This window comes from Hyaena hyaena, unplaced genomic scaffold (assembly GCF_003009895.1).
Source record: "Hyaena hyaena isolate Hyena2069 unplaced genomic scaffold, ASM300989v1 scaffold_358, whole genome shotgun sequence".
NCBI lineage: Eukaryota > Metazoa > Chordata > Mammalia > Carnivora > Hyaenidae > Hyaena > Hyaena hyaena.
Window position 1 is genome coordinate 1,740,256 of NW_024080992.1, and position 13,392 is coordinate 1,753,647.

At 36.0% G+C, this 13,392-nt stretch overlaps 1 protein-coding gene across 1 annotated transcript; it reads right to left on the bottom strand.

Moving 5' to 3' along the window:
* Window positions 1-783: 783 nt before the first annotated feature.
* Window positions 784-4,600, bottom strand: LOC120243868 (myelin P2 protein). The gene is made up of 4 exons (XM_039250106.1): window positions 4,501-4,600; window positions 2,258-2,430; window positions 1,833-1,934; window positions 784-834 (listed from the first exon to the last, which is right to left on the bottom strand). Exons 1-4 carry the CDS (start codon window positions 4,571-4,573, stop codon window positions 784-786), a joined length of 399 nt encoding a protein of 132 aa, XP_039106037.1. The 5' UTR covers window positions 4,574-4,600.
* Window positions 4,601-13,392: the final 8,792 nt, after the last annotated feature.

Below are 13,392 nucleotides of genomic sequence, written 5' to 3' on the forward strand. Positions count from 1 at the left end.
TTTTCATGGTCATCTTTTCATTTAAAAAAATGTATACTTATTTGAATTAAAAATAATACTCTTTGTACAAAAGCCCAAACATTAAAGAAGAGTATAATGTAAAAACCAAATAATAGAAACCAAATCTCTACTTGCTTTTGGTGGAGATGGGACAGGGTGGGACACTGACTGGGAAGAGGCCTGAGAAAACCTTCTGGGATTAAGGAAAGGTACTATTATCTTGATCAGGATGTGAGTTTTATGGGTGGATGCATTTGCACAATGGCTTGAACTCTACCCTTAATATCTGTGTATTTCACTGTCCATAAATTACCTCTTAATTTAAAAAAATTGGCTTGAGTAGAGGCTGCCCTTTTAGCTGAGATAGAATTCTGACTTAAACCAATCCTTGTAGTTTGTCTCACTTCTGATCCTCTTCCCATTAAGCTCCTGCTACTCTGATCAATACATTTACTTCCTTTCACTATCTAGTTACTTACTTTACTGCCATTTCGATACACAAAGTACAACACAAGTGAGAATTTCACAGATCACTAAATGACGTTATCAGCAATTTAGGTGTGGCCAATATACACACTTTAATATTGTAAGGAAATGCATGCAAATTGTAAATATTCAACAACACTGAATTTTAGATTATCCTCAGTTTAGACCTTTACCTATCTGATCTATTAAGACAAAAACAAAACAAACAAATTGCAGTGTAGTCGGGCCTTGCCAACAAAATCCGTTGATTTCCAACATCAAATGATCAAATGCCACTTCAGTGAAGAAATGATTTTCTCAGACCTTCTCATAAACTCTGGTGCAGACCACGCCGTTCATTTTACATTCCTTAAGAAAAGAGAGAGATTCATTGAGTATCTAAAACTCAAACTAGAGAACAGAAATTTGCAAATAGCAACAGAAAATAAAAACAAGCTCTGCAGATTAAACATAGAAGGAAATAGAACATAAGTGTGTCAGTCTCCAGCAATTCAGAATTATGACCATTGAAATAGGAGAAACAATTTTGAAGTCAATCTATGTTACTATAGAAGAATCTTCTTAAAGTGGCAGGTTTTATGCATAATTTGCATGCATTTAAATCTAGTAAAAGTGGATTTCAAAACTATATGCATATTTGCATCATCTGAGGAACATTTAAAACTACTGATGGCCTCTTCTCTCCCCCAGAGATCTGTGTTGGGGCTGCATATTGGTATTAACTCCCCATGTAAATCTGTTTTGTAGCTAGGGATAAAAATCTCTAAATTAAAGGAAAAAAACATTTAAAATTACATGAATTAATATTCAATGCATGTATTAGTAATCACAGAAGCAAAAACTTAAAATAAATCATTAAAGGTCATCCCGTGTAACCCTGGTCATCTTTCTTATCTGCTGACTAAAGGGTTTCCTATGAGGTAAGCTTAAATTATTGACATGGTTTAGTTCAAGTTCCTTGGATTCTTGAAAGCAAAGTATGTAGATAGCTACAAATATTCTATAATTGAGCTGTTCAGGAATTTTTTGCTTTTAGAACATAGATTTGGTTTTCTCTTTGTGAGTTCAGACGTAATATTTACACATATTTTATCATTAGTTTTAGGCATTATTTCTAAAATAATGGATGGGCTTTGTTATTTCTAAAACTTTGGACTTATACTTGAAATACTTGTAGCTGAGTCTTCATGATTAAAATATCACCTAATCATTAACTCTGACTTTATTCTTAGCCATTCTTTCCTATTTGTATTGCAAAGAAAAAAAAGAATATATTGAAAAATATGTAACCAGTTTCTCTATTTAAATAACATTATTTTTGTATTTAAAAGTGAAAATATTCTTACCACTACCATTTTCCCATCCACCAACTTTCTTTTTATTGTTGTCTCTTTGCCATCCCATTTCTGCACTTGATTCAATGAGCCTCTTGACAAGGTTACAGTGCTCTGCAAAGACAAGTTCCCATAATCGAGTTGCTTGGACTTTCGTTCATTGAAGAAGCAGTTCATTCAGTATTGAATTGTTTTCATAATAGATGTCTCACGAGATACAGTCATTTTTCCATTTTTATCTTATTTTATTTTTTTAAGTAGGCTCCACTCCCAACGTGGGGCTCAAACTCACCATCAAGAGTCTTGTGACTCAGGCAGCCAGGTGCCCCCAGTCACATTCATTTTCAATAGAATGGAGTAGTCTACCCTTTTGAACACTAACTAATACTCTCAAGCCACAGACTGATCCAACTTTGAAGAGAAACATTAAAATTTACCTTTGTTTTCCTGTTGTCAGCTGTGGTTTCTTCAAACTCCTGGCCTAACTTAAAGGAGATCTCTGTATTTTTAAACGTACTTTCAGTTCTTATAGTTATAATATCCCCTTTCTTGCTGATGATCACTCGGGGTTTAGCCAAGTTTCCCAGTTTTCTGGTGGCTAATCCCACACCTGAAAATCAAGATAGTGTTAGAATTATGTTGACCAAGAGATATACCTAGAGAGACTATTGAATGGACACCTTCTTTTTTTTTAAGTTTATTTACTTATTTATTTTGAGAGAGAGAGAACATGCGCATGAGTGGGGAGGGGTAGAGAAAGAATGAGAGAGACAGAGTCACAAGCAGACTCCTCACTGTCAATGCAAAGCCCAATGAGGGTCTCTAACTCATAAACCGTGAAGTCATGACTGAGCCAAAATCAAGAGTTGGATGCTTAACTGACAGGGACACCCCGGAGCCCCTGAATGGCCACCTTCTAGGCTCAGTTGTGTCTCAGGTGTGGAGGTGGCAGGTAGGATTACTCACTACCAAGGACCTTCTCCCATGTTTAACTAAGTTGTGGAAATACATGTCCATAGACTTAAATATATGAGGTTTTATTACTGCAAAAGTAATGTCTGCAGATTTTAAGATAAAAGTGTTCAGCCTAAATCGTGCAAGTCATTCACTTTTACCACTTCCAATCCCACAGTCTTTGAAAATCACTAATATTTTCTGTGGATCATTCCAGACATTTTATTTTTATTTATAAATATTATAGAGTGTATTTTCAATGAAACTGGACAGATGCATCATGTTCTATGATTTTTCCCCTCAGCAATATATTATGAATATAGAAAAGAACAACTCCTCCCCACACACACACATCCTTAATAGACTCTCATTTCTGAAATTTTGTTGTGGCCCTTAAGTTTAGCTGGTAAGAAAAATACTATCCATTTTTCTTCAAGATCTGTACCATTACAAATGATCATAGATAACTGATCTTTTTTTGAACTTTTCTGCATCTGAAAAGCAAAACAAAATGTCAAAAGAGAGAAATACATGAAGGAAATATGTGTATTTGTCTATGTATATATATATATATATGTATGTATGTGTGTGTATATATATATACAATATATATATATATTGTATATATATAATCACTGCAGTAGAGTCTGAGAATCTCTACCTTACCAAACCCGTAGGTGATCTTATGCAAATTTCTAAATTTGAAAATGACAGAATTAGGGAGTTCTTTATTGAGACTCTTGTATTTTGTTTCTTCCTCAGCTGAAAGTCAAGTCCATAAATCTAAGCAACCTCATAGTATGGATCTATCCCCATGGGTTCTCATAGTTTTCTAGGCAATATAACATGATTTTTCTCATTTTACCGAAAAGTAGAATCTTTCTCATAAACTTTCTGAACAGTTAAGTAAAGCTACAGGCACTCTGACAAATATAGCAATCTGGGTCATGTGACATCAGTTTCTATTAAACAGCTCTGGAAGTTTCCAAAGACTCTTCAAACTTATTGTGCTCATATCATGGAGAATTTTCTTTTTTTGAAAAAGTTTATTATTTATTTTTGAGAGAGAGAGAGAATCTGAAGTGGGCTCTGTGCTTATAGCAGAGAGCCTGATGTGGGGCTTGAACCAACGAACACAAGTTCGTGACCTGAGCCAAAGTCAGAAGCTTAAATGACTGAGCCATGCAGGCACCCCAAACATTCTCTGGAATTAGTATAAAATAAAGCTGATACAACAAATGACTGGATTTTCCATCTTCATCCATTGTACCAACTCCAGGAAAGTCTGAAATTAGTGTAAACTTCTGGTTTAGCTAAACACTAAAATTTTAAATTGAGATTTTCTATTCACTTTAGTATATTCAACTCTTTATTTTATGAGCACTTCAGTTGTTGTAAAACTCACCTTCAGAAAAACCAGGTAATGGGTTGACTAAGCCTCTAAGATTTCTTTCCTTTAGGTCTGAAAGCAAAGCACTACTGATGTGAAACTACTCTTGAAATCAGTGGGAGTTGCATACATTTAAGCAGCTCTTATTTAGGTTAAAATCTATTAAAATGTCTACAATCAAAATACAAATAAATTATTTTAATTACACAATAAATGACTAATTCCAAAAAAAGATTGTACTTTCCCAGAGTCCTGGAAAAGGAATTAGAAAGAAATAGTCATGCAGCTTTCTCAAAAATGATCTTCCCAACCAAAGCAACAAAGAACATTTCTTACCCAGAGCTTTCATGTAATCATCAAAATTCTCACTGGAGACGAGTTTCCAGGTGCCCAGGAATCTGTTGCTCATTGCGATGGATGAGAATTCAACACAGTTCTAGATGAGATTCAGGAGACTCAAATAAGATGCTGAAGCCTCAGAAAATTCTTTTCAAAGATGTCCAAAGCATGTGACTCTCACAGTGACCCAATGGGGAAAAGCAGTGTCAGGGCTCCGCAATGAATCCTCCATTAGGACAAAAGAAAGTCCTACATAATGTTTCCTTTAGTCTCCAAAAAATTTTGCAAAGATCAATGAGAGTACTATTTGAACCTTAAAAAATTTTTTGGCCAATCTTACATTTTTAAGAAGTGCTTAGTCCTTAATGCTTTGGAAAAGACTCCATGAATTGAATCTTATACCAAATTGAACTATATGAGCATGAATGAATGAGTGTGTGTGTGTGTGTGTGTGTGTGTGTGTGTGTGTGTGTTTAGGCATCTTGGTCACTCTCAATCCTGAGTCTGCACAATTAAGAATTCTTATTGAAAGAGAAGAAAGAGAGGAAAATGTCCATGAGTATTGTGATAACCGCCTCAAATATGTTGTGGGAGAGAAATGCAGGAAAGCAGTGTGAGGAAGTATTCATAGGTAAGGGAGGCTTGGCATAGTTCACATATTCCGGGCGGGCAGAGTGGGCAGACAATACGGTCAGTCTGTTACAACAGAGCACAGAAATTGTATTCATGGATGGACAAGAAGTAGCACCAGAACACACCCTTTGACCACAGCAAAGAGTTTCATCTAAAAAATCCTCAAGTCGAAATTAAGCAGGTTCTTAGTTAATATAACAACTTTGAATTTATAGCCTTTAAAATAAATCTTCAGTTTTATAAAGGGAAGAATTTTCTATATACATAATACTAATCTATACTGAGAGCTCATTATGGGCTGGTCACTGTGCTAAGCGTTTGTTACGGATTATTTTATTTAATTCTCTCAACACCTCTCAGAGTTAGGTACTATTATTACGTCTATTTTACCAATGAGAAAATTAAAGCTTGGGAAGTTTAGGTAACTTGGACAGGCACAGTTTGAACTTGGCATTGATCTCCAACCTGGACTCTGGACCATTATATTATACTGCTCCCTTTATACCACATATGCACCCAGGCCTTGGCCAAAGGTCAGATTATACTGACATCACCATGACTAGATAGAGATATTCATTGTCTGCCCCCAAATCAGTAGAGAACAAAGTCAAGAGACGAGACGTCCGGGCTACTATCGTACATCAGAGCCTCAGTCTTTGACCAGGGTGAGCAGATATAAAACCACTTCAAATATAAGTGTGGCTCTTGCGAATACCTTCTTGCTATCATGCCTTTTCCTGGTGGTTTTCCATATTGGCTTTAATCTGGATTATAAAACAATGGATATTACTAGGTTTTATATATTTGTACATAGGTTGGCACTCTTCACAACAATGGGAAATTGATCATGGAGAAATCCATGATCAGTTTACTCATAACAGGTAGAATTGCTGGCCTCTAGGGTTCAGGTTACAAAGGTCAGAGCTGTGCCATTACCACTGCACTTATGTGGTTAGGGTCCAAGTTGGGTAAAAAATATGGACTCATACAGTGAATCCAAGTCTCACCTTACATTACTCATGCATGCATAACTCAAAGTGGGAATGAAATAGTGACTAGAAAAATTCCTCAGCTGGGGCGCCTGGGTGGCTTAGTCGGTTGAGCGTTCAACTTTCGCTTAGGTCATGATCTCGCGGTTCGTGGGTTCGAGCCCCGCGTCGGGCTCTGTGCTGACTGCCAGCTCAGAGCCTGGAGCCTGTTTCAGAGTGTGTGACTCCCTCTCTCTCTGACCCTCCCTTGCTCACGCTGTCTCTCTCTCTCTCCTAGAAATAAATCAAACATTAAAAAAACATTCCTCAGCTAATCAGCGAACCCAACCCTAGACCTAAGAGAATATAACTGGAGGAAGGATATTGTTCTGGGATAGAAGAGACAGTTATGAAAAAAGGGCTTTTGATTACTGAATGTGTTATTTTCTTAACCAAAACACTTAATAAAAATGAATGGTGGTATCACTTGTGCTCTCAAAAAATTTTTTGTTATCCTGGGTCTTCTCCCTAAGTCTGTGAAAGACTCTCAAACCATCCCACTTGAGCTGAGCCCTTGTATTCAGAGTGACTGATATAGGAGAGCTATATGAATTTTCAGCAGTCCCTGTATTGCTTATGGGAATAACCATGGAGTTAAAATATAAACATTGAGCTATATATTAGCAAGGCTTATAACTCTGAAGCAATTTTAAACAACAACAAAAAAGAATTTTATATTTTAGCTTATCAGCAATGTACTGACTACCGGAATTAACCAGATATATTCATACCAAAATAAAATTCCAAGACTCAAATGTGAATCAAAGGCACAAATCAAAGCAATGAGAGAAGATCCAGACTAAACTAGGATTGAGATATTAAGTCACTCTTACCTAAGAAAGCTATCAATATTCTAGTGACCAAGAGTGGATAATAAACACCAAAGCCACATTATAACTAGATACATATATTGATACTTGAAGTAAATGTAGTCTGTTTACAGCATGCATTCACCTTTCATAGATTTATTTCCTATGTAAATTCTCAAGAAAAGGAGAGCTACTTGAATCATACGCTGAACGTTTAGAGGCCCAAACGAAATGGATGAAGTTTGCTCTGTATAATACGTCAGGAAATATCTCTCACATATTGTCTTCAAGTTGTATCCCATTATATATTTGGGAAAATGATAACCAATCATCCGATGGTAAATCAACAAAGAATTCATGATCACCCACTTCAGTGCCAAAGATCTGACTCCATTCCTTTCATTTAATTGCAAAAATATTGAGAGCTTACTAAGCATTAGGCACTGTTCAAGGTTACACATCATTGAACAAAATTCCATGCCCTTGTGGAAATTACTTTCTGTATTAAAATTATTATATAGCCTCAAATTATTTGCAAAATAGCAATACTGTGATCATAATTGTTAGTAAGAAAAAAATTACTAAATAATGGGTTATTATAAATAACGGTCATTTTTTAAATGTTCATTTTTTAATAATTGAGAAAACAAAAAAGGACCTTAGAATTTTCACATCCTCATAATGGATGAGGAAATTAAGCTAACTTTCCAACTATGACATTTTAGAAAAGATGGATGATTTTTTAAAAAATACTTCAAGGTTTCAAAGAGATAAAAAGGCAGAAAAAAATTAAGGGTCTAGGATTTGGGTGAAAAAGGAAAGCCCAGAGAAACAGTCCCAATATTTGGGGCTGCTGCCTTTCTATGATCTCTGAATTCTGCAAAAGGCAAGTGAGAGGCAAAAGTCTGAGGAACGTTTATAGCTGTGTTACAGGGTTAGGAGAATGATGAGGGAGAGTCCCGGTTCATCATCACACTTTGGTTTGCAGCATAGGGGAGAACGTGAATTAATCAGGTCTGGCTAATATCAATTCCATTCTTGAAATTAGTTTAGTATGAACTGGACAGCCAGTGAATCCCGCTATCAGTCAGAAGCAAAATAAGATTATGTCTAAATTATTTCTACAATTTTTCATATACATGGTCAATCAAAAATAAATACAACAGAGAGACAGGAAAATATGCTCAAAAAGCAAAAGAAACAGGAGTCAATAGAGATAGATGATTGACAGAGCAGATAAAAATTAAATAAAAACAAACATGTTCTAGAAAATATTATAAAGACCAAAAAAATTTTTTGGAATGGCTTTTCCACTTATTTATTTGTTTTTCTCTTTTAAAATTTCATTTATTTATTTATTATTTATTTCTTTTTAAATTTACATCCAAGTTGGCATATAGTGCTATAATGATATCAGAAGTAGATTCCAGTGATTCATCCCAACAAGTGTCCTCCTTTATGTCTCTTGCCCATTTGGCTAATCCTCCCCCCCACACCCACAGTCCCTCCAGCAACCCTCAGTTTGTTCTCTGTATTTGAGAGTCTCTTATGTTTTGTCCCCTTCCTTTTTTTTTTTTTTTTAAATGTTTTATTTATTTCTAGGAGAGAGAGAGACAGCGTGAGCAGGGGAGGGTCAGAGAGAGAGGGAGTCACACACTCTGAAACAGGCTCCAGGCTCTGAGCTGGCAGTCAGCACAGAGCCCAACGCGGGGCTCGAACCCACGAACCGCGAGATCATGACCTAAGCGAAAGTCGGACGCTTAACCCACTAAGCCACCCAGGCGCCCCTCCCCCTCCTTGTTTTTATATTATTTTTGCTTCCCTTCCCTTATGTTCATCTTGTTTTGTATTTTAAATTCCTCATATGAGTGAAGTCATATGATATTTGTCTTCCTGCCTGGCTAATTTCGCTTAGCATAACACGCTCTAGTTCCATCCAAGTAGTTCCATCCATACTTTGGCTATTGTCAGTAGCGCTGCTATAAACATTGGGGTGCATGGGCCCCTTTGAAACAGCACACCTGTATCCATTGGGTAAATACCTAGTAGTGAAATTGCTGGGTGTTAGGGTAGTTCTATTTTTATTTTTTTGAGGAACCTCCATACTGTTTTCCAGAGTGGCTGCACCAGTTTGCATTCCCACCAGCCGTGCAAAAGAGATCCTCTCTCTCCTCATCCTTGCCAACATCTGTTGTTTCCTGAGCTGTTAATTTTAGCCATTCTGACTGGTGTGAGGTGGTATCTCATTGTGGTTTTAATTTGTATTTCCCTGATGATGAGTGACATTGGGCATTTTTCCATGTAAGACCAAAATTTTTTTAAAGACTGCTAAAATTGGCAAATTCTTAGCAAGATGGACTTAAAAAGAGAGAGGGTGAAAGTTATTAATTGCAGGAATAAAAAAGGGTGTATCAGTATATCTTATAAGTATTAAAAATTATGGTTATATAACATAGTAATTTAAAAGATCAGAAGAAAGAAATATGAGCTGCTTCATGCCAATAAACTTTAAGATTTAAAAGAAATGGGCTTAGTCGGTTAAGCGTCTGACTTTCCGACTTTCGCTTAGGTCGTGATCTCGTGGTTTGTGGGTTCGAGCCCCGCGTCGGGCTCTGTGCTGACTGCCAGCTCGGAGCCTGGGGCCTGTTTCAGTCTGTGACTCCCTCTCTCTCTGACCCTCCCCTGCTCACGCTGTCTCTCTCTCTCTCCTAGAAATAAAAAAAAAACATTAAAAAAAAAAAAAAGAAAGAAAACACAATTTACCAAAATAATACAAGAAGTGAAAATGTGAATACTCCCAAATCCATTATTATCGCTGTAGTTAAAATTACTCTCACAAAGATACTCTGAGCCTGTGAGCTTCAGCAACGAATTTTTACAATATTTACTGAGAAAATAACATCAATTTTACACAAAATCAGAGAATATGAAAGAAAGTACTAATTTCCAACTTGCTTCTACCAGCATCTTCATACGTGCTCTTTTCTTTTCCTGGAATGTTTAGCCACTCCTATGTGGTTAATCTTTAAATTTCAGCTCAGTCGTACTTTTCTACCTTTGGGTTGACATCCTTTAGATTTCAATTCAATCATCTTTTTTAACTTTTTCTAGTCTAACATCATTTAACAGTTACTGCAATGGCAATTTTTATTAATTCTGGATATTATCTGATTAATATATATATCACCCACTGAAGTCTTGATTCCATACAAGTGGGGAAATCATGTGATTTTACTTGAGTGGGTGTCCTAAGTACATAACAGTCAATAAATATTTGTTGACTGAATGAAGAAAATACAAAATTTTCTACTTATAAAGGTTATTACTTGCATTAAATCAGATAATAAATAATACGAAAGCATCTAAACTTGGTGCTTACGATCACTAATATTATTCTCCTAAACTTCCTTCTCTCCTCTTCCTCCCTTGACTTTTTTTCTTCCCTTTTTCACACACACTGAGACCATGGAGAAAGCAAAGGCGGTGGGCACATCTAAGTGTGAAACTTAATGACAGCACTCGTTCCTTCATTTGGTCACTCTTTTAGTCATTGGTAAAAGCAGGTGCTTTTCTCCGTGTCCAGGATGACATGAACGTAGTACACCACTAGGAAAAGGCACATAAGTTGATTCCAAGATTCATTGTACATATTCTCACCTGCGTGAATGTACACAATTACTCAACACCAATTTACTGAATTGAGGTAGCACTGAAGGGAACGTGGTGAGTTAAACAGTGACAGTTCCTGTCCATATGGGCCTTATATCCTAGTTAGGAAGATAGATATTAAACAAACATTCAGAGGGGCACCTGGGTGGCTCAGTCAGTAAAAGCGTTCAGCTTCCACTCAGATCATGATCTCATGGTTCGTGTGTTCGGGACCCGCATCCCGCTCTGTGCTGACAGCTAGCTCAGAGCCTGGAGCCTGTTTCGGATTCTGTCTCCCTCTCTCTCTGACTCTCCCTTGCTCACGCTGTCTCTCTCTCAGAAATAAATAAAAGATTTAAAAATTTAAAATAAATAAATAAAAATTTAAAAAACCCAAACATTCAGAGACATATTAGAATATCCAATTATTTTCTTCTTTTCCCCAATCATTATTTTTTATTGTTTGCAGATGGAGGTAGTGAGGATACCATTAAAGAGCCAATGCACCACTATTATGTAGGAAGATCCCTTATGGAATTGTTTAGACACCAGATGCCTTGAGACTGATGATCTGATTTATCTTTAGAACCCAGCCACTAAGGCATCTGGTGCTCCTACCCCAGACAGTTATTTGACAGAAGGTGACAATGGCACTTCAGCCTTGATATCTTCCTATTACATGTTTCAAATAAGTGTTTTTCTCTATATTTAATAATTCTGAGATTATAGTTGCTTTCTTAATGCAAATCATTTCTTGTAACCTCCTTAGTCACCAGTGGATATTTGATCTTTTGGTTGCTATGGTGACAGTTGCTGTGACATTTATGCTGCTTAAAGGTGGTTAATAGCTTGTCTTTTGTTGAATGGCAGTAAAGAGAGGGAAGTAGTTTCTGATTCCTCCAAACAATGCATTTAGCTTTGTTTTTACGAGACTGTAACATACGTGACCTCTTGCAAAATCTAGTCTAAGATTTCAAATCATTATTCCTAATAGGACACCTGAGAATTAAAGTTATTCATTCACTGGGGAGGAAATAGAAGGTAATTTCTGCTTCTCAGCTTCTTTTGTTAGTCATTATAGTATATACCAAGCTGGCCACAGTTTTTTATTCAATTTGCTTTTTTTCCTCTTAGTGAGAAAGTGATATTCACAGCATTAAACTAGGCTGTGCTTTTGAGGCATTAGCATAAAAAGCCATGGGAAATACTTTTTAGGACTCAGCCATCTGCTCCCTTACAGCTGATAGGAGAAAGGAATCCCTGAAAAATAATTCATTTGCAAAGGATAGTGAGAAGCGTTAGTGTGTCTAGCTTTATTTCATAAGGAATAAATATAAACTCATAAAAGTTAAGGTGATTTTTGAATCATGTGTTACACAGATAGCCTATTTTTTCCTACTTTATTTCCTTGATTATGTCTTATAAATGTTTTCAATAATTGAGATGATAGAAAGGCCTTGAGAAAAAGTATTATTTAGACATACACACACACACACACACAGATACACACACGTACATATACACACACACAATTTTCCCTAAATGTTCAATTTAGAAATCTTAAGAACCTGTAAATTTGGGATTAGGTTATTTCCTGAAATATCACTCTAATTTTCCAACTACACAACCCTATAAAGTAGATAGATTCTATTTTGCAAAGGAGAAAAACAACGGGGTTAAGCAGCTCACATGTGCTCACATAGGTGTCCATGATAGAAGCAGGATTCAAGTCGCTCTCACTGCTTCTCAAACCCCATTCATTTCATTTCACTGAAATGAAGTGTGTCTCTGGGGTAACAGACGAGTCCGATTCTAGCATGGGGCCTGTGTCTAGATGGTTCCTTCCCAGTCTTGTGCCTCTCCAAAAATTACACAGGATCTAGATACCAGACGTTAAAATGGGCAAACTATACTTTCTCTAAATATTCAGTTTAAAAATCTTAACAACCTGTAACTTTGGGATTAGGTTATTTCCTGATATTTCATCCTAATGTTTCTATCTATTCTTGATTACTATCTTTGTCATAGTTATTTTTATGACCAGTAAAGGAAAGCATGGACTTTAATGTTTATTGCATTTTTGTGCAAAAATTTATGAAAATTAAGCACACTAAGAATGTTCAAAAACTATTTTGTCAGTGATTTACTAAGTAGTATTGGATAACAAAAAGAAATCTAGTGAATTATTCTTTGATAATAGTATTAATCATGGTTTTAATATGACTAATCTTTGGATAGTTAATACTTTCCCACAAACTTCAATGCAGATTTGAAATATGATGGTTTATTACTAAGCCATGCGGGTAAAAACATTCAAATATAAAATGTATTTTCCTTTGAGGCTTATAAAAACTATTAATTACTTCCTTTATTTCAAACCCTTTTGGAAAGTGAATAAAAAGTGACTTTTTTCCCTCAACTCACTGTAATGAAAAGTTCCGTTATTTCCAACACAAGTTAACAAATATGACACACTATTTTATTTACCTACAGATAGATAATGATAAATCCAGTACAACTTGACACATATGTTATCATTTACTTACAGGTATATAATGACTTTTGAAGGCAAGTCAGATCTACCAAGCCACTGATCATGCGAAAGTCCTTAGGAAAGACTAACGATTCTTAGTGAATCTTAGTGAATCATCAGTGAGTTTCTTTTCTACAGAAATTTTGACATGAGGTGACAGAGAATAAAAGTGAAAACAATAGGGTTTCAAGATGCTGGGTTGCTTATAACATCAAAAGTTGTGAACTCTGTGCCTAAC